General features: G+C 40.4%; 1 protein-coding gene across 8 annotated transcripts in view; it reads right to left on the reverse strand.

Moving 5' to 3' along the window:
• Positions 1-20,644, reverse strand: part of FRMD4B (FERM domain containing 4B) — a 382,714-nt gene that overhangs the window by 100,460 nt on the left and 261,610 nt on the right. For all 8 annotated transcript variants that reach the window (XM_019711733.3, XM_019711729.3, XM_019711732.3 and 5 more), the window contains one exon: positions 7,866-7,950. In XM_019711733.3, the coding sequence (XP_019567292.3) occupies positions 7,866-7,950 (85 nt within the window). The remainder of the gene's footprint in view (positions 1-7,865; positions 7,951-20,644) is intronic.

Genomic DNA, 20,644 nt, shown 5'->3' on the forward strand with positions numbered 1-20,644 from the left:
TTAACAGAGCAAACAACCAATCAAGAAGAATATTTCACTGGACCATAACCAGCTAGAGTGTGAAAAATATCACAAGTGGTAATTGTATTTCTCCACATAGAAGATGATGACCAACTGTGGTTTATGAAATGTTTTCCTGACTCAGTAAATGCTGCATTTGTTATATAAGTGTTTACTTATCAGTTAACCATTGGAGTTCTAAGGAAGCCCAAGTCTCACAAAAGAGAGGCTATAATAAAGTCTTTGGGGCTGAGGACATTTTAATTTCGCCATAGGATTAGCCAAAAACTCTGCTTTGAATATTTCTGCTTCTGGCCAAGATGGGGTAACAGAAACCTGATTTACCTTCTCACCTGAGAAAAACTAAAAAAAGCAGAAAATGAATGAAACAAGAATTTTAAAAACAATGACCATCAGGCAACAGAGGACAGTTAACCTTCAATGATGTGAACCCCATGATAGTCCCCACTTATTGCCATGAGGTTTCCAGGCCATGAAGGGGAAACACAGATGGAGCAGGGTGGGCTGTCTGAATTGAGAAGGCAGAACTGAGAGACTAAAATGGATAGAATTTTCTGAGCAGAGTGGCAGAGAAAAGAGAGCTACATGGAGAGAGAATCATGAAGATCTGCAGAGGGTTTCCCCTGAGTATTCAGCAGAGTATGAATCATAGCATGCATAGGAAGGTTAGAGAAAGAACTATCTGAAAGGGTGAAAGGGAAGAGTGCCTGGTCCTCACACAGAGCTGGAAATGGTGCCTGTTCCTACCAGCTGGACTGAAAAACCTCATTAATCATTAAGTAGAGGACTTAGGAAGGTCTTGCCTCAGTAATGGGGAATAGTTAGCTCTAGGCCAGACTACCAAATCATAAAAGTAAGACCGGAAATATCAAACTGCATCCAATTAACTAAACAATACCCTGAAACAAATGTCAAGAATATTTATAAGAATATAAAAATATTCAGCACCCAAAAGGATAAAATTAAACAATGTCCAGCATCCAATAAAACATAACCAGACATGTAAATAGGCAGGAAAACATGACCCAGAATGAGGAGAAAAATCAATCAGTCAAAACCAACCAGAACCGACACAGATATTAGAATAAGCAGACAAGAATATTAAAACAATTATTGTAACTGTAGCCTATATATTCAAAAATTAAGTAGTCACATGCAAGATGTAAAAAAGATCCAAATCAAACTTCTAAAGGTAAAAACACCAACATACAGGATAGGATAAATGGCAGATTAGACTGCAAAAGATGAATGAAGCTAAAGACAGGAATAGGAACTATCCAAAATAAAACACAGAAAAAAGTAACTAAATAAAAATAAAAGAGGCACATACCAGTTTTGGGTACTCCCTCTTGTAAGAGAGCTGTACTTTCACTTTAATAAAAATCTTTGCTCCTCTACCTCTCCTTCTGAGTCCGCATTCTCATTCTTTGGGTATGTGAGACCGCGATCTCTTGGCACCAGAATCCTATATCATTTGAGGGCTTGCTCAGGATTGAAAGAGAGCTTTCCTTCCTTCCATCTCATGCCAAGAACTGAAATGTTGGTCTGGGACCTATCTCTGTCAGACCTCCTCAGTTCCCTCCAGCGCAGGCCAGCCAGGAGCTTGCAGATTACCTACTGGCTGGCTATGATGGTTCAAGCGACTACAACAATGGGACCATGAGACAAAGACCACCTAGCTCCAGATGGTCCTGAGTATGGAACCTCACTTGGATTCGCTCATCTACTGGGGACCTTTAGATAGACCTCTGGACCAGCCCTAGCTGCGGGCCCCTTCTACGCCCCTCCTCTGCATGAAGCAGCCAGAGCGGTCATTGCCCTTATGCCCTAACGGCAGTTAGGGTTATGTCTTCAAAGGGGGAATTGAGACAGGTTAGTTCGCATGCTGTTAGGCAAACAAGGAAGTCCCTGGTAGAACAAACAAAGGCAGCCATATCTTGGAACTCCAGGTTTTGAAATGACTCATTTGTTCCAGGGCAACAATGTAATTGCTCTGGGGGTAAAGGGGTTATCTCGTAAATCCCTTTAGGCTAGGCAACAGAGCAAATCTGATAGACAGAATCCATCAGAAGGCGCCAACTCCCTTCCCCAAGCCTGCAAGAGAAAGTATAAAAGTAAGAGCCTTTTGCCTCAGCCAGTGGGCATCCCAGTTTCGGGTACCCCCTCTAGGAAGAGAGCTGTACTTTTTCTTTAATAAAAATCTTTGCTCCTTTAAAAATAAAATAATATAGCATCACTGAGCTGTAGAAGAACTTCAGATGGCCTAGTAAATGTGTAATTGGAATTTGCAAAGGAGGTATTGGTGGAGCTGGAAAAAAAAAAAAGAACAAAATAGCTGAGATATTTCCAAATTTGATGAAAACTATAAACACACAAGTCAATAAACACCAATCACAAGAAACATGAAGAAAGCTATATCATGGCACCTCATAATCAAGTTGCTCAAAGCAGTGACAAATAGAAAAATTTAAAAGCAGCCAGAGATAATTAAATGTTTGCCCCAAAATAATATCATGTACATGTGCAACAGTTCTAAAAGTAAAATGTGTGACACCAATAGCATAAAGTCAGAGAGGGGAGAAATAGAAATATATTACTGTAAGGTTCTTGTGCTACATGTGAAATGGTATAATATTGCTTGAAGGTAGACTTGATAACTTAAACATGTCTACTATAAACCCTAAAGCAACATGGAAGTAACCAAACAAAGAGTTATAGCTAATAATCCAACAAAGGAGGTAAAATGGAATCATAAAATACTCAATGAATCCAAGGAAGCCAGAAAAAAGGAACAAAGAACAGATAGGACAAATAGAAAACAAATAGCAAGATGACAGACTTAAATGTAAACATATCAATAATTACATTAAATGTAAATAGTGTAAATAACCAGTTAAAAGACAGAGATTGCCAAAATGGATTTTAAAAAATCAAGAAGCAACTATATGTTGTCTACAAGACATGCACTTTAAATATACACACACAAATAGTTTAAAAGGATGAAAAGAGATATAATATGCTAACCCTTATCAAAAGAAACTTGGGGGGATGGCCAGTTAGATCAATTGGTTAGAGTGCGGTTCTCTTAACAACAAGGTTGCTGGTTCAATCCCCACATGGGCCACTGTGAGCTGCACCCTCCACAACTAGATTGAAACAACTATTTGACTTGGAGCTGATGGGTCCTGGAAAAACACACTTAAATAAATAAAAAAGTTTAAAAAAACAAAAGAAAAAATTGGAGTGGTTATATTAATGTCAAACAAAGCTGATTTCAGAATAAAGAATACTAGCAGGATAAAGAGGATTATTTTATAATGATAATCAAAAGGACACAGCAATCCTAAATGTTTATGTCCTAATAACAGCTTCAAAATATATGAACCAACAACAAATAGAACTGCAAAGAGCAATAGAAAAATCCACAATAATAGCTAGCAATTTCAATAACCTCTGTTGATACCAGTGGACAATTAGCAGGACATAGTAGACTTGAACACCATTATCAAACAAGTTGACCTAATTAACATTAGAGAACATTCCACCCAATGACATCAGAATATACATTCTTCCCAACTGCACTTAGACCATTTGCCAGGATGTAGACTATTCTGGACCATAAAACAAGTCTCAATAAGGTCAAAAGGATTTAATTAACATAAAGCATATTCACTAACCATAACAGGATTAAATTAGACATAAATAACATAAATATCTCTAGAAATCCCCAAATATTTGAAAACCAAACTTCAGTCTTCTAAATAACAATGTGCCAGTGAAGATATATCAAAAAGAATTTGAAAATATTTTGAAGCACATGAAAATAAAAACACAACATAGAATTTGTGGGATACCATGACATCAATACTTAGGGGGAAATGTTATGGTAGTAAATGCTTATATTAGAAAAGAAACATCTTTAATCGGTGATTTCAGCTTCTACCTTAAGAAACTAAATAAGAAGAGTAAATTAAACCCAAAGGAAGGAGAAGAAAGGAAACAATAAAGATAAAAGATAAAAACAATAAAGATCATAACAGAAATCAATGAAATAGAAAACAGAAAAACAACAGAGAAAATCATTGAAACCAAAAGCTAGTTCTTGAGAAGTTCAATAATGATGAACTTCTAGCCAGACTGATTGGAAAAAAAGAGTAAAGACACCAATTATTAATATCAGGACTGAGGGAGATAACATCACTACAGACCACACTTGTTAGAAGGATAATAGGAAATATTATGAACAAAGATGCCTATAAATTTGGCAACTAATAAAAAGGCATTGAGATTGGAAAGAAGTAAAACTATATTAGCAGATGATATGATCATTTATGAAGATAATCTGATAGCATCCGCAAAAAACTACCAGAAGTAACAAGCGAGATTACCGTGTTTCCCCGAAAATAAGACCTAGAGGGACAATCACCTCAAAAGAGTCTTTTGGAGCAAAAATTTATATAAGACCCAGTACTTATATTATATTATATTATATTATACTATATTATACTATATTATATTATATTATATAGACCCAGTCTTATATTACAGTAAAATAAGACCAGGTCTTATATTAATTTTTGCTCCAAAAGACGCATTAATGCTAATTGTCCGGCTAGGTCTTATTATATTTCAGGGAAACACGGTAGCAAGGTTGTAGGATTCAAGACCAACATATAAAAATCAAGTGTACCTCTTTATACTAGTAATGAACATTCAGAAATGGAAATAAAAAGATATAATCTATAATCATATCAAGTAATATGAAACACTTAGGGACAAATCTTACAAAAGACCTATATACTGAAAACTATAAATCATTGCTGAGAGAAATTAAAGATGATCTAAATAGATGGAGACCTATACCTGTGCATAGGTCTGATGATTTAGTACTCTTAAGCTGTCAATTCTTCCCACATTGGTTTACAGATTCAGCACAATCCTAATAAAAGTCTCAGCAGATTTATTTTTTGTTAGGAATTGACAAGCTGATTCTAAAATTCATATGAAAATGAAAAAATCTTGGAATAAATAAAACAACTTTGAAAAAGAGCAAAGTTGGAGTTTGTTTTGATTTCAAGGTGCATTATAAAGCTGCAGTAATGAAAACAGTATGTTATCAGCATAAAGGTTGACTAATAGATCAGTGGAACAGAATAGAGTCCAGAAACAAACCCATATATAATATATAAGGACAACTGATTTTTGAAAAGGTGCAAAGGCAGTGCAATGGAGAAATGATAGTCTTTTCAACAAATGGTGCTGGAATAATTAGATACACACACACACATAGATGAACTTCAAGCCATATTTTGTGCCATATATAAAAATGAACTCAAAATGGATCATAGATCTAAATGTAAAACCTGAAACTCTAAAAACTTCTAGAAGAAAACACAGGAGAAAATCTTTGTGACCTAGGATTGGGCAAGGTTTACTGAGACACACTATCAAAAGCACAATCCATAAAAGAACACATTGATAAAATGGACTTAATTAAAATAAAAGCCCTCTAGTCTTTTGAAGACATTAAGAGAATGAAAAACAAGTCACAGAATGGAAGAAAATATTTGCAATCCATATAACCCATAAAGTACTTGTCCCCAGAATATATACATTCTGAAAACTCAATACAAGAAAAAAACAAACCAAAAAACTGAACATAAGATTCAAATATAAAGAAGATATATTGATGGTAAATAAGCACATAAGAAATGCTCAATATCATATGGCATCAGGGAAATGCAAATTAAATCCACAATGAGATACCACTACACAACTATTAGAATGGCTAAAATGAAAAAGACTAACCATGGCAAGTATGGAAAAATACATGAAGGAGCTAGAATTCTCATACACTGCTGGTGGAAATTTAAAATGGCACAGGCACTTTGCAAAACAGCTTGGCACCTTAAAAAGTTAAACATATATCTACTATATGATCTAGCCATTCCACTGCTCAAGAGAAAAGAAAACATATATATATACATATATATGTATATATATGTACATATGTATATATATAAATATATATATATTTTACAAAGATTTGTACATGAATATTCATAGTAGTTTTATTTGTAATAGTTCCCAAACTACCGTGTTTCCCCGAAAATAAGACCTAGCCAGATAATCAGCTCTAATGCGTCTTTTGGAGCAAAAATTAATGTAAGACCAGTATTATATTTCATTATATTATATTATACTATATTATATTATATTATACATGGTCTTATATTATAGTAAAATAACACTGGGTATTATATTATATATTATTATATTATATTATATTATATTATATTATATTATATTATACCCGATCTTATAGTAAAATAAGACCGGGTCTTATATTAATTTTTGCTCCAAAAGATGCATTAGAGCTGAATGTCCGGCTAGGTCTTATTTTCAGGGAAACACAGAAGTACAATCAAAATGTCCATCAATAGGTGAATGGATCATTTCACAATATGTAAATGTATCAAATCATTACATTATACACCTTAAACTTACACAATGTTATATGTTAATTATATATCAGTAAAGCTGGAAAAAATGGTAAAGAAAATACAGGTGAACAGACAAACAATTTAAGGTACAGCCACACAATGGAATACTACTCAGCAATGAAAAGGGATGGACTACTGATACATACAGCATGGATGAATCTCAAAATAATTATGCTCACTGAAAGAAGACACAAAGCCTATCTACTGTATGACTGCATTTGTATAAAACTCTAGAAAATGTAAACTAATCAACTGTGAGAAAAAGTAGATCTGTAGTGGCTGGGTATATTTACTATCTTGATTGTAGTAATTGTTTTACGAGTATTATATATGTCAAAACTTCAAAGGTTGTATACTTCAATATGTGAAGTCAATTATATCTCAATAAAGTTGGTAAAACAAACAAACAAAACTCTGCTCTTGCTGGGTCTGACATAAATTAAAGCTGTGTGTGTGCAGTGGGCCCCCCCTTAACATTTTGGGAGCCTACAGGAAGAGTACAAATGTAGGTGCCTTAACCCTCAGCCTGCCCCCTTGTTTCTCCAGGCCAGGCACCATCCAGTTGTCCCCTGGCCAGCCTCAGGTTTAGGGTGCTACGTTTGGGCAGAAGGGGCTGGTAACAGGCCTGGGAGCTGAGATCCTGAGTGCTGAGACCGCAACCTAGATGGGAGAACTCGCTCCAGATGAGGAGGCCTACCCCAGCTGAGAGTGTGGTTTGAGGAGGGCAGAGTAGAGGCCTTTGAAGCAATGGTGGTTTGTAAGGAGGTAAGACAAGAACTGGGAGTGTTTAAAATTTTTATAGCAATTAGACATGGCTGCAACAGCCACGCACGGGACCATTTTTCTAGTTTACTGAATTTTACAAAAGCAACCTGTCCTCGATGAATTGGACACAGATAAAAACCAATTTAAAAGAAAAGGTCCTTCTCTGCAGGTGACTGAAACATTGCTCTAAAGCACGTGGCTGTGAGCAGAGGCTCCTAAACAATCCTGGTTCTGAAGTGTGATCAATGTGGGGCGTGCTCTGTGAAGCAGGATTTCTGGTCGGACCTTCTGAGGTTGCAACAGCAGTCTGACTGATCGGCCTTTAAGCTGTTTGGGTGGAGTCCTTAGCTGTCTTGAAGGCAGTGACGACTGCGTGGGCGTGACTCCCCACTCAGAATCTGAGAAGAGCTGCCATTTGGGGGGGTACATGGGGAGGGGTGGATATCAGCGGAAAACATTATGGCTTTCTTTTTTTTTTTTTTTTTTCTCATTTGAACATGGAAACACAGGCAGCACTGTTTCTCTCTATACCTCCAGTCCTCTGCAGTCATTCCCTGAACCGAACGGGCGTCTTACCTTGTGCACACACGACTTTGCGTTCAGGAAAAACAGCTCCACGGTGGTTTTATCCTTTAAAAATGATATGCTCTCAATGTAAAACCTGAAAAACAGTTAACAGAAGTTTGTTCCTTCAGGTTTCTTTCCTTCCCTCAACATGATTTAGCTTCCCCAAAAGCAGAGGAAGAATTTTGAGAAACGGGGATGCTTGTGCTTTTTTTTACCCCTTTTCAAAGAAATCTGCAACACGTATATATGTATATGAATGTTCACATATATGTAGATAAAATCTCTTCGTTTTTGTGTGTGTGTTGGAAGGTAAGTTAAAGTGAAATCCAAAATGGCATCCAACTGCCAACCCAGCTTTAGCTGTGTTGCCCATTCTTTGACACACATCTGGGTCTGGGAGTTCCTTATACCCCAGACAGCTTCCAAACAAAGCCCAGGTGAGCTCTGAGGGCTGAAAGCAGAAGTCGGCTGAGTAAGCATTCTACAACTGAATCTTGAGGTCTGCTGGCAGCCCAACGTTTTTCATCTACCAGGAGAATTTCAGTAACACCCTCCTCCTTCCCTCTCATCATTCCAGGCTCTGGGCTTTCCCTTGGCTGGAAGCCAAACTCTCAGTAGTACTTAATCTTGGTCTTTTCTCATGCAAATCAAAGCATTCTGGGCCCCAGCTCTCCCCACCCCCTTTCCTAGACTTTTGCTTCTTCAGTCTGTGAGGCCACAGGTCGTAGGTTCCTCCCTTAAGGAGAACTCTGACAGCCCCTGGTGGGGAAGGGAGGGGAGTCCTTCACCATTTCTGCGTTCATAATCCCTAAACAATGAAGCTGACCAGTGCTTTGTGGTGGGGAAAAGGGCCAGAGGATGCCCAGAAGTTTTGCTGAAGTGTTGGAGCCCTGCTTGATGAATAATGCATGAAGACACGTAATGCCTCAACAGCTCCCATTGTGGGTCCTGGAAGAGAACTGCCTCTCTTACTGGTGAGAGTGAAGAGAAAGCATGACTAAAGTGGCGCCAGGAGCTTGTCCTGGGCGCTGCAAAGTCGTGATAGGCCTTGGAATCTGCTCTCCCCCCCAACACTCTTCAACAATGACAAAACATTTAATAAATAAATACAATTGAAAAGGGCCATGAAAGATTTTATCACTGTGATGGTAAAATCATTTGAAAAATTCCACCTCAAATGTTGAATCATCAAGGGAAGTTCCAGAAAGAGAATAAATCCTTTATATTTTTACTTATAAGGGGTTATCTCACTTACGAGATTAATGAAGATTGATGAGTGTTAGGTTTGTGAGAAGAGAAAGTTAAGGATTGAGGCAGAGAGGGAAAGGAGGGGTTGGAGGTAAATAGGCTTTGGAATCAGAAAGACCTAGAATATAGAATACCACCTCCATGTGTGGCCTTGGGCAAGTTAGTTAGCTTCTTTGTGTCATTTCTAAAATGACTGCACTTAACTTCACAGGGTTTGGGGAAGGATGAAATTAATATATGTGAAACACTCAATACATTTTAACAATTGTCAGTAAGAATCCATTTTCTGGAATTTAATTCCATGTGGCTTGGCACAGTGACTTTAGGTTTGAGTCTAAGATCCTTATTCTCTAGAGGGGGATAATGATGCTTACCTAGGAGTGTGATTTAAATGAGACACACATGGAGTGCTCAGTATAGTGCCTGTCACGTGACAGGAAGTCAAATTCTAACTACTGTGGCTCAGCAAAACTTGCATTATGCTAAAAAGGCTTAAAGGACATGATGGGATTTGAACTATATGTGAAGGCTAGGAAAAAACAGGACTTCTGAAGGATAAAAAGAAATCCGGGTGGGGAAAATACTGTAGTTAAAAGAATCTCTCTTGGGTAATGTGGTTAAGCATTTGTAGTGTGGCTATCACCCAGACAGAATTTGTTTTGGTGATATTCTGGGTATTCTCCCATCAGTTTAGTTTCTCCTAACCGGGCCACTGCTGGACAGACCAAGGATAGTCACCTGACTCAAAGGCAGCCAGGTAACCTGTCAAGCAGCCTATGAGGTAGGCTGGAAATAAGAAAGTTCAGCCGACAGAGGCTCCTTATGTGGAATAAGGAATTGACAGACCAATCATGTATGATGTCTTAGAAAGACAGGTCAAGAGGGAAACTGGAGGCAGTGAGAGGCACTAAGCAGAAGCCACGAGGCAGGGAAACAAAAACAGGAGTCAGCATCAGGAGCTGACGGACAGAAGCAGAGAGAGTCTCTCTGATGGCAGACACACAGAAGACCAGGAGGCTGGCTGCTGCTGTAGGGTTGGGATGGCCTGGGCCACTAAGTTCCTTGCATCCTGGAGGACCTTGAAGTTCAATTCGGTGGTGGTGGTGGTTTCCTGCTTTCTTTGCTTTTGCATGCACTTTCATCCCTTTCAACTGAAAACGAGCAAATTTCTAGTAGGCAGCCTGAAAGGGCAGTGGCAGTAGTATGTCAGTTAATGTTTCCTGAGATCTTACCTATGTGTAGGGCCATGTGCTAAGTGCTTTCCCTGTGCTGTTCCATTTAATTCTCCCAACAACCCTGGGTGGGAGATACCTATCATTACCCCATTTCACAGATGCAGAAACTGAGTTTGAGAGATTCACCTACATGGCGGGGCTAGGTCTTGATTTGGGTCCCTTTGACTCTGCAGACAATGCTCTTAAGCAGAACCTCCTCCTGGCTGCCTCTGCTCATTCATTGAGCCAGCGTTAGTGTGGTAAGCTAAGCAGCTCACTCACATTAAAAAATAGACAGAGAAATAAGACGAGTGTAATATTCCCCATGTTAACATATACACAAGTACCTTGTTCTCCATATCTTCAAAAAGGAGAACCAGAACCAGTGGACAAAAAAATAAAGAATAAGGTGACAAGATTTGGAATTTACCTGGGAAATACCTTTTTTAAAGTTGAAGGAGTAGTCTCAGGATGGGAAAGTTTTCCCCAAGGACGTAATCTCCCTCCCCTATAAAAGTTCCAGGCCAGACTGGTAGACCTCAGGGTCTGTTTACTCCACCAAGATTTGGTGATTCTCTTTTCCTCTCACTTTTAAGTACTTCAATATCTATCTCTAGCCGAGAAGGACTGTATTAAAAGCATAGGCTCAATGAATTTTCACACTAACAAAGTTCATAATAATTCCTCAGTATTTAAAATCCAGCCCTCATTCAAATTTTCCCTTTGTCTCCAAAATTTTTTAAAAAGTTTTATTTATGTGTAAACAAATAAAGCTACAGTGGTCTACAGCAGGAGTCACATATGCCAAAAGCCTTAGGGGCCACTGGCTGGATGCAAAAATGCTTGCTGACTGAGTGTGGTCCTTCTACTCAAATAGAGCTCCCTCTCCAAGGTGTGGGCATGTGACTCAAGCCAGCCAGTCAGCTTCTTTCATTCTGGAACAGAAACATAATGAGAATGACCCAAAGACCAAAGGTAGCTGGAGCCCAGTGTTCTGCCAGCAATACCCTGATGAAACTGTCCATTGGTTTCTGCTCTCTACATCCCTGCAGAAGCCGGGAATCACCAAATCTTGGTGGAGTAAACAGATCCTGAGGTCCACCAGTCTGGCCTGGAACTTTTATAGGGGAGGGAGATTACATTCTCGGCGAAAACTTTCCCATCCTGAGACTACTCCTTCAAATTTAAAAAAGCTGTTTCCCGGGTAAATTCCAAATCTTGTCATCTTATTCTATCTTTTTGAGGCCTTGTTGGCTCAGTTTTCCTTCAGTTCTGTTAGTCAGCCACAATTGCTTCCTATTGCTGGCAATGAAAGATTCCACATCAGTAGAGGGCTTCTATGTGCTAGGGACAAGACAAAGGACTACATGCATCATTTCCTCTAAGCTTCAGTACAACCAGATACTGTTAGGTAGCAAGTTATAAACCCATTTTACAGTTGAAATATAGAGCATCTTTCCCAAGACATACAGGAGGGAGGGAGGTGGGGGAGCCATGATTCGAATGAGGGCCTGTCAGGATTCCAAGTTCATATTCCAAAATGATATGATATAATGCTCTCCTACAGTAACAATGACAATGAAATACAACATGTACACAATACAATGGAGCCCAAGGAGCTCAGCTTATGAATCAAGAGGGAGACGGCTGCCAAATTGAAACCCATAGGTCTCAGTGTCTGTCACAGGACACTGTGTCTCCTCAGACAATTGAGCTGAGTCTTAAAGAATGCATGAGTTCACCAGGTAACAAAGGTAGGAAGGGCATTCCAGGGAAAGGACATATTAGCCAGACCAGTCATCTTGCGAGTCTTCAAGGAGCTAGGGAGCTGGGTGGCTGAGCACCAAATCAACCTGTGGCCTGTCCAATTCTGAACAGATACCTTTGTACTAGAAACTGGGTTCACCTTGTTTCTGAAGCGCAGGCCCCTGATTCTACCCTGGTTACAGTAAACAGGTCCCTATCTTGTTTCCCACTATTTTCTGGCGACTTGCCCTGTTGCCTTCTACTTTTCTGCCTAGGCATCCAATTACCTGCTCTCTGAATCCACGATCCCATCTCTCACTCAAGGGGACCATTGTGATGACTTCATATTTATGGAGTGTATGAAAAGTACAGAAGGTCCTCCGGGAGAATGGCTCCCCAGGCACACCTATCAACATGTCCCATGAACTGAAAACAAAACCTAGGGCTTCTTTATGAAATGAAATGGACTATCCCAGACTCATAAAATAAAGACCTTTTGTTTCAGCCCTTTTTTGGCAAAAGAATACTGTTTCCTTTCTGCATGCTTACTGTGAATGATTTCACTAAGATTTTGTGATGATGAAGCCATGGTTAAATTTTCAGCCTCAAAATGAACCCAGCCTTTTTAACTAGGTGTATGTTTTAAAGGCAAATCTCACACAACATAACAAATACAATTTCTTGAGAAAAGAATTTACTTGGGGAGGGTTTGTCTCTACTTTTCATGCTCTTCGCATTAGCATTTTTTCCCTTTTTTGATGGGATAGGTGTTCCCCTAACTGCTCATCAGTGATAATAGAACACCACACCTCAATGACATGACAGCGATGGCTTGGAAGGGAGGCAGGCCTGTTAGCCAGATGACAACACATGCATGGCAAAAAGCAGAACGCTGTGGTTGCTTGGAATGCGCTGTCCGTTGGCAGTCTCTTACATATAGGTGGCCAATATTTTCATCATGGTCAACGGCAACACCATGGATTTGGGGAGATGCTTCAACACTGATGGGTCCTGGGGCCTTGGGTCAGCGGCTTGGCTTCTCAGTGCCTCACTCTCCTCACTTGCTCCACACATCAGAAAAATTATATATATATATATATATATATATATATATATATATATATATATATATATATATATTTGTTGTTGTTTTTTAAGATTTTTTATTGGGGAAGGGGAATAGGACTTTATTGGGGAACAGTGTGTACTTCCAGGACTTTTTTTTTTTTTCTCCAAGTCAAGTTGTTGTCCTTTCAGTCTTAGTTATGGAGGGCGCAGCTCAGCTCCAGGTCCAGTTGCCGTTTCTAGTTGCAGGGCGTGCAGCCCACCATCCCTTGCGGGAGTCGGACTGGCAATCTTGTGGTTGAGAGGATGCGCTCCAACCAACTGAGCCATCTGGGAGTTCAGTGGCAGCTCAGCTCAAGGTGCCGTGTTCAATCTTAGTTGCAGGGGGCAGAGCCCACCATCCCTTGCGGGACTCGAGGAGTTGAACCGGCAACCTTGTGGTTGAGAGCCCACTGGAGAGCCCAGTGGCCCATGTGGGAATTGAACCGGCAGCCTTCGGAGTTAGGAGCATGGAGCTCTAACTGCCTGAGCCACTGGGCCGGCCAAAGAGATGTTTTAAACGTGTTCAACATAGTGGGTGGCTGGCATGTATTTCAGCAGTCAGGGGTGGTGATTATGACTATATTATTAGCCCTCTACGGATGGGACTGTAACAAAAGGCATTAACTTACAGGAACTTCTTCAAAACTTTAACTGTACAGACAAGAATGGAAATTCCAGGTATCTTTTGTAAGCTCTTTCTTTCAAGGAAGCAAAATGCTACAAAAGTGCCCATTTTGACACAGAATGGGAAAATACTGTGAAATGAATGCTCTTCTGACCAGTTATGACTTTTTCTTACCAATTTTTGAGCACATTTTCTTTGTTCTCGGGGCCTTTGCTATGTCTGAGTGATATCTTCCAAGAAAGTGAATTGGCAGGAGGTGCTCAATTATTTCGCATTCTGAACAGTGCTGAATTTATGACTGGCACTCCATGTGGGCTAAATTAAAATGCCTCATTTCAGGTTTCATTCATTCATTGTGGGTTATTTTAGTCACTCACTGCAGCCACCTGTGTAAATAGATTTTGATCAGATCCTAACTCACATTCTGAGTAGGGAGATCTCTGTTTATTGCTTGTAATGACCCTGCAACGTCATAGTCTGAAATTATAATGTATGCTGAAGATAGCAGTGTAATTTAAGTATATTTCACTTTCTCCAAGCACATCACTTTCTCCATGCCACTGTTCAGTGCCTGTGGGAGTCCCATCGGTACCCTTTAACTTCTGGGAGGGGTGCAGTCCTGGGGAATTCCCCAAAGGAAGCACTATTTGCTTCTGTAATGTGCTCCCCTGTCAGGAAAACTCTTCCGAATTTCCAGGCATAGCCAGGAGAACCAGAGAGTACCCTCCAGGTAGGCCTGTCCAAACCTGCCCTGTTGCTCCTCTCCCATAAGGCCACTCTTTCTGAGCTCTCCAGGGAAGGGCTAGAGGCCCAGGAGGAAAGGGCTTTGCTGTGACCTGTCTAAAAGGGGAGGGAGTCCTCTGCCCCAAACAACTGTGAAGTGTCAGGGTCATGCAGTGAATTCCAAGCTTGCTTCTCCCCTTCAGAACTGCAACACAGCGTGCTCCCTTATTCCACAAGAAAGTAGAGACAGGTGCCCTGAGAAGGAGGCAGGAGAGTTAAGTGGGATAGGGCCTGAGCCTGGTGAATGATGAGATTCCCCCACCCAGTGCCAAAGTGAATGGCTTAGAGCCAGGAGGCCCAACCCTTCCATGTTCAAAGGCAATAAGTCACATTAGGGAATGTTTCACACACTGAACAGTCTCTGTTATTCCTATCATGAACATAGTTAACATTTATTGTTATTATTATAACTTAGAGTCCTCTAATAGCCCCCTATAATACCACCAGCTCCAGCTCCCTTTTATAGGAGGTACCAAGAGCCACACAGCTAACACATGGAAATGTTGGGATTTGAACTCAAGAATGATGCTAATGCACAGGTTCTCATCCGGTGGGTGGGGTGCATTTGGCAATGTTAAAGACACTTTTTGATTGTCCTGATTTGGAGGGTGTTCCTGGCATCTTATGGGTGGAGGTCAGGGATGCTGCAAACATCTTACAGCACAGCATGGCTCCCTAACCAAGAGTTATCTGGCCCCAAACGTCAAAAGTGCTGCTACTGAGAAACTCTGTACCAAAAGCCAAGCTTTTAACTTCTGCATCTTATAGCTTTTTGCATCCTTCATAATACTAATTCTTTCATTTGCCCTTCTGATGTCACCCTGAGGACAGATTACAGAGGAGAGTGAACAAATTCCACAAAAGATGTCTGATGTTGGATTAAGGAGCACACTGAGAAATATAATCCTATAAGAAAGTGGAATTGGCATTGAGTATGAGTTTTGAAGGGTTCTATGTCTTTCTGGAACTCTCACATGAATTAGGAATGTTGGATCCTCAAAGACGGAGGATGTTAACCAATTGCCTGGAAGTTCAAGAATGAGTTAGGCCTCTTAGGAAGTCACGGTTGATATTAAGGCAACCGACAGTCACATTTCCTGGGTTTGGGATATTGTGCATTTAGATGGGAGTGTGGTGGGTGGGCAGAGAGCTCTGGCTGACTCATATATGCCCTCAAACAGCCTCTGCTGAGCCTACAGTAGGAGGAATCTGTAATTTCTCTGGGGCTTTTAATCACATTCCTCCGCAAAGAGAAGAATTTTCCTGTCCTCTCTGGATTGTAAATTACCTACTCTGTGATAGCTTTAGAATAACTCATCGCTACTATCCAGTCACAAACATTTTAACTTTTCTTCCTTTTATCACTCCCCACACTTGAATAAAAAAATTGTTCATGTAATATGTTCGTTGCACAAAAAATACATAGACAAGCAAAAACAAATAAAAAGCATTCCCACAGTCATTCTACCCAGAGATTAACTACTGTTACATTTTTAACTTTTATTCTATCCATCTACATTTTGACATAAGTGCAACATGCTGCAAATATTGTTTTGCGGTCTGCTTCTTTTCCCTAGAATATACTGGGAGCATCTTTCCATATCAATACATCTATTTCTTCGCCAGAGTCTGTATCTGTTGTATTGTATTACATATATTTGGCTCTTTAAAGAAAAAAAACAAATCAGGCCAAACGATAGGGACTCACATGTTGTAGTCATGATGCTTCCTTCAGTTAAACGCCTTCTAAAGGCTGAACGTTCCAGAACCAGGCCAGGAAGTGCTGAAAAGGCATTCAGCAGTCTTTCCTAGACTCTGTGTTTGCAGCATCTTTGACAGAAACATAGCAGTTTCCCCCCACATTCCTACTAGAACTCTCCATTGATGTGGTGAGTTCTCAGCCCAGTGTCGCAGACAAGGCTTAGGGCTACCTCTGCATGGCCACTTATAGTCCTAGGGCATAGCAAAAGTGACTTGGAAAGAGGAGAAGGTAAGGGGGGTGGGGGGGAGGAGAGGGAAGACCACAAAGAAAGGGAAAAAAAGCAAGAGGTATTCAGAAGAGTAAATGGAGTGAAGACTTCAACAATTTGGTTTTGTGTGGAGCTGGGTGGTACCAGCCCGAGACACCTCCGACTGCCCTCCCTTGAGGGAATGGGCGCTTTTCCAATGAGGTCACGCCAAGTCCCTGCTCTCTGATTTAAATGCTTGCTCACTCACTATCAAGCTTTTCAAATGCTCACATCTGGGCTGCATTACCAAAGAGGCCCATGTGTTTGCAGGAGATAATTTATGGCAGCAGATAACAACCCCTGTCTGGAGAGGTCCACCAGCAAACTGGGGGAGTTGGGATTCACATGGAAATAGAGAATTGGTTAAATGAATTGTGGTGCATAAATAATGGGGTGTCTATACACACAGGTATCATGCACATATTTAGCAGATATCACTGAGATTTTATAACTGAAGAAAAAACAATGGTTCAATTCTGCAGCTCATAAAGGGAAAGGAACTAAGTGCCCTCACCTTAAATGTTTTCTTTCCCCCATGCAGAAGCAGCAAGTGTTTCTGAGCTGCTCTCTGCATCCTGGGAGATACTGACCAGGAGAAAGTCTTACCATCCCAAACCTGTAGGACCCCAGTGTTAGCTCAGGAATCAATGAGACAATCAATATTTAACCCAGTTGCCTGCCACAGGTTTAATGCTACATTTCAGTAGAGAGGAAACTTCATAAGAGCAAAACTATATGGTATTTTCCTTTTTCGCAAATGCTTCAATTTTAAAAAATGATATTTTAGTATGTTTGCATAATACTTTGTGTGGGGACAGAGCCCCAGAGAGTAGTTTACAGGCTCTCGGCCTCACGTGAAGGGGTACTGGCTCTGGTGGTGAATGGCCGTCGGCTGTGGCTGATTGGCCGTCGGCTGTGGCCGGTTAGCCAATTGGCCACTGGTATAACTGCTGTGACTACAGAGGATTGCCGAGGAGCCGAGCAGAGCCGAAAAGAGCGGAAGAGGAGAGCCGAGGAGAGCGGAAGAGGAGGGCCGAAGAGAGAGGAACAGAGGAGAGAGTGGAGAAGAGTCATCGGTCGGTCGGTTGGCGGAAAAGCGGACGGCAGGTCGGCGTCCGGTGGGCCCAGCCTCCAGTGAGACAGTGGTGGTATGGCTCTCCTATTTATGGCTCCGTGGGTATTTTTTGTTGGCCTCACCGTATCTTGTGTTTTTATGTGGGGAGCGGGACCAGAGACCCCGCAGGCCGCCCCACACGACAAATGGGGGAGTGAGCAGGGTCTCCTGCACGACAAATGGGGGAGCGAGCAGGGTCTCCCGCACGACAAATGGCGCAGCGAGCAGGGTCTCCCGCCCGACACTTTGCAAAATCATTTTGTCTCTCTTGATGTCTCTTTACTTCTCACAACCAGCTTGCCCAAGACCACATTCGTCGCCAGGGCAGGAATGTGGATGAGTCGGGGGATTTGGGAGTGGGAGGGGTGTGGCAGTGTAGTTTAAAAAACTCCCCAGGATGATTCAGATATGCTCCCCCACCCCTTGGAGAAGCTCTGAAATGCAATGCACTTTTTTATCTAAACTCTTTTACTAAAGTGACCAATTGTTCACTGTAGAAATACCATAACTTATTAAACACACCCTCATTGTCGGCATTTGGAGACTTCTAACTGCATAAGAAATAAGACAGACGCACATCCCTGTAATGTACTTCCACTGGGAACCACTTCTCCTGTGTGTTACCACTCAGTGGCCGCACACCTGGGCAACCATGAATGGGGGCTCGGTGTCCATGTGGCAATGCCCCATACTTGCTGATGGAGTGGCAATAACCCTGACATCAGAAGAGGTCCTCTGTATTTCCAGAGGTTCCTCGGGTGACCAAATATCTATACACAACCAAACACTATCTTTGGTTCTATTCTTTAGGGACTAAATGTTTAGTCAACACAGGCAACCTAGAGGATTGTTGGTGGTGTCTACTGGGATGTAAGTATCACCAACAGTTCTGCTTTCTCAAAAGAGGAAGCCAGAGGACCTCTGAAGGCAACGGACTTCACCGAATGTATGGAACCAAATGTGTAAGACCTCCAAGGAAAGACATTCCACTCAGTGACCTGGGTCAGTTTCCTTAATTCTTTGGTGTGTGCTTTGGCTCGATCATTTCTTTAGTTAAATTGGAGTAACAAGTACTTAATTGAAATAATAACAAAGGCTATTATGATCTCACTCTACAGTTGGGAGGAAGAATTAAGTGAATAATTAAAAACTTGATAAAGGTTTTAAACATGAAGTAGTTAAGGGAAAGTCATGCCAAGTGATTATGGGACACTCAAGATAACACTCTAAGTGCTGAAACTCATGAGCAAGCAGCAGTTTGCGCAGGCATCTCAGGAACCTGCTCGGAAAAGATAGGGAGGCTTTACGAGTATGAATGACTGTACAGAAGGGAAGACAGAGTTTCCTGCCCTGGTATTTTGAGACCAAAAATAGATCAGATATTAACTGTCAAAAAACCAGTACACAAATCTAGTTACTACATAAATGGTACTTGTTAAATTCTCCAAAGACATAATGTTTTCGCTGGGAAGTTACACTACACAAACGCTCCATGGGCGCAGAGACGAGAGTGCAAGGATGTCAGATGCAGCCTACATTTTAATGTAAATAATTGGAAGCAGCCTAAGTGCTTAATAGGAGACTGGATTGCTAAATTATAGAAGCTCAAACAAATAGATTTTTACTTACCCAATAAAAGATCTCCAAGTAAAGAAATAAAGTCAGTCACCAAGCAATTTATCACCCTTATTTTTCTCTAAGATGGGAATAAATTTGGAGTGGAGGTGAAGGAAGAATTATTTGGCGGGGGATAATTTTTACTTTTCATTCTATACTTTTATGTAGTTTGAAATGTTTACAGTGATAATTCTTTGTGAAAAAAATGATTTATGTTGAGCTATTTTCCATATATAATACATGATTAGAATTTCTCTATTGTCTGATCTCTGCTTAATTAGGAATACGCATTTTCCCCCGTTGCTTGATGGCTTATGTTTGTCTTGTTCTCCATTTCCATGGACACCAGCATCACACTCTTTCCAAGAACACCCTCCCCCCGCTTTTTATTAGGATTTCTGTACACTTTTCCATTATCAGCTATGCTCCAAATCACCATTATGCTACCTCCTTCTTGGGGTTTAAAAACGTGATTTCTGGTGATAAGAAAGAAATTCTGAACCAGATTTCAGAGCAGGAAGCAAAAAACAAATTGAGGGTTGTTAACACTCCTTTTACTGAGTAAGGTGCAGCTACCATTCACAATCACAATCAATTTATATATAAAAAAATCCTTAAAAAAGAAAAAAGGCAGGACATCTTATTACCACACTTTTGGATTTCATGGAGCAGACTGAAAAAAAAAAAGAAAAAAAAAGTGTGGAAATCAACAAGATTTTGCCAGGTAATGATAGTATAAAAACTCCCAAAAAGAAAAATAAGAAGCTTCCACTATCATGTCATAAAACAAAGCATATTTCAACATCCAAAAAATAACATAAGTTCAGAACATAGGACTATTCTTAAGGATGATCTAGCTTTATGAAAATGTATTTAGATTTATGATAAATTTACTATCTGAGCTTATTTTTTATCATATATGGCTTCAGACCAGGAAAACAACATTTATCATCAAACTCAGAATAGTGAGGAGAGGGGCTTTCAGCAAAATTGGTAACATTTTATTTCTTAAGCTAGGTACAGGAATATAGGTGTTAGTTACTATTCATAACGTTTTATTTATCGTAGAGTGTGAATAATTAATGTGACCAAATATTCCCATCGTGGGCTGGTTTTAAGAAATCATTGATTTAGTTGAACACATCCGTTTCAGGAGGAAGTAACTGAGATCATATGTGTGGTTAAGTGACTTGCCCAAGTAGAGCTTAGAGAGTACATCAAGGACTCCATGCATTGCTCTCAGCAGTCTGTGCGTGTAAGCTGAACTCAGGTTTCTCCACTTTTAAGATAATTCGTTCAGCAAGCATTTGTTTGCATTTTATCTT

The sequence above is a fragment of the Rhinolophus sinicus genome, chromosome 5 (genome assembly GCF_057876585.1).
Source record: "Rhinolophus sinicus isolate RSI-liver-muscle chromosome 5, RSI-T2T, whole genome shotgun sequence".
NCBI lineage: Eukaryota > Metazoa > Chordata > Mammalia > Chiroptera > Rhinolophidae > Rhinolophus > Rhinolophus sinicus.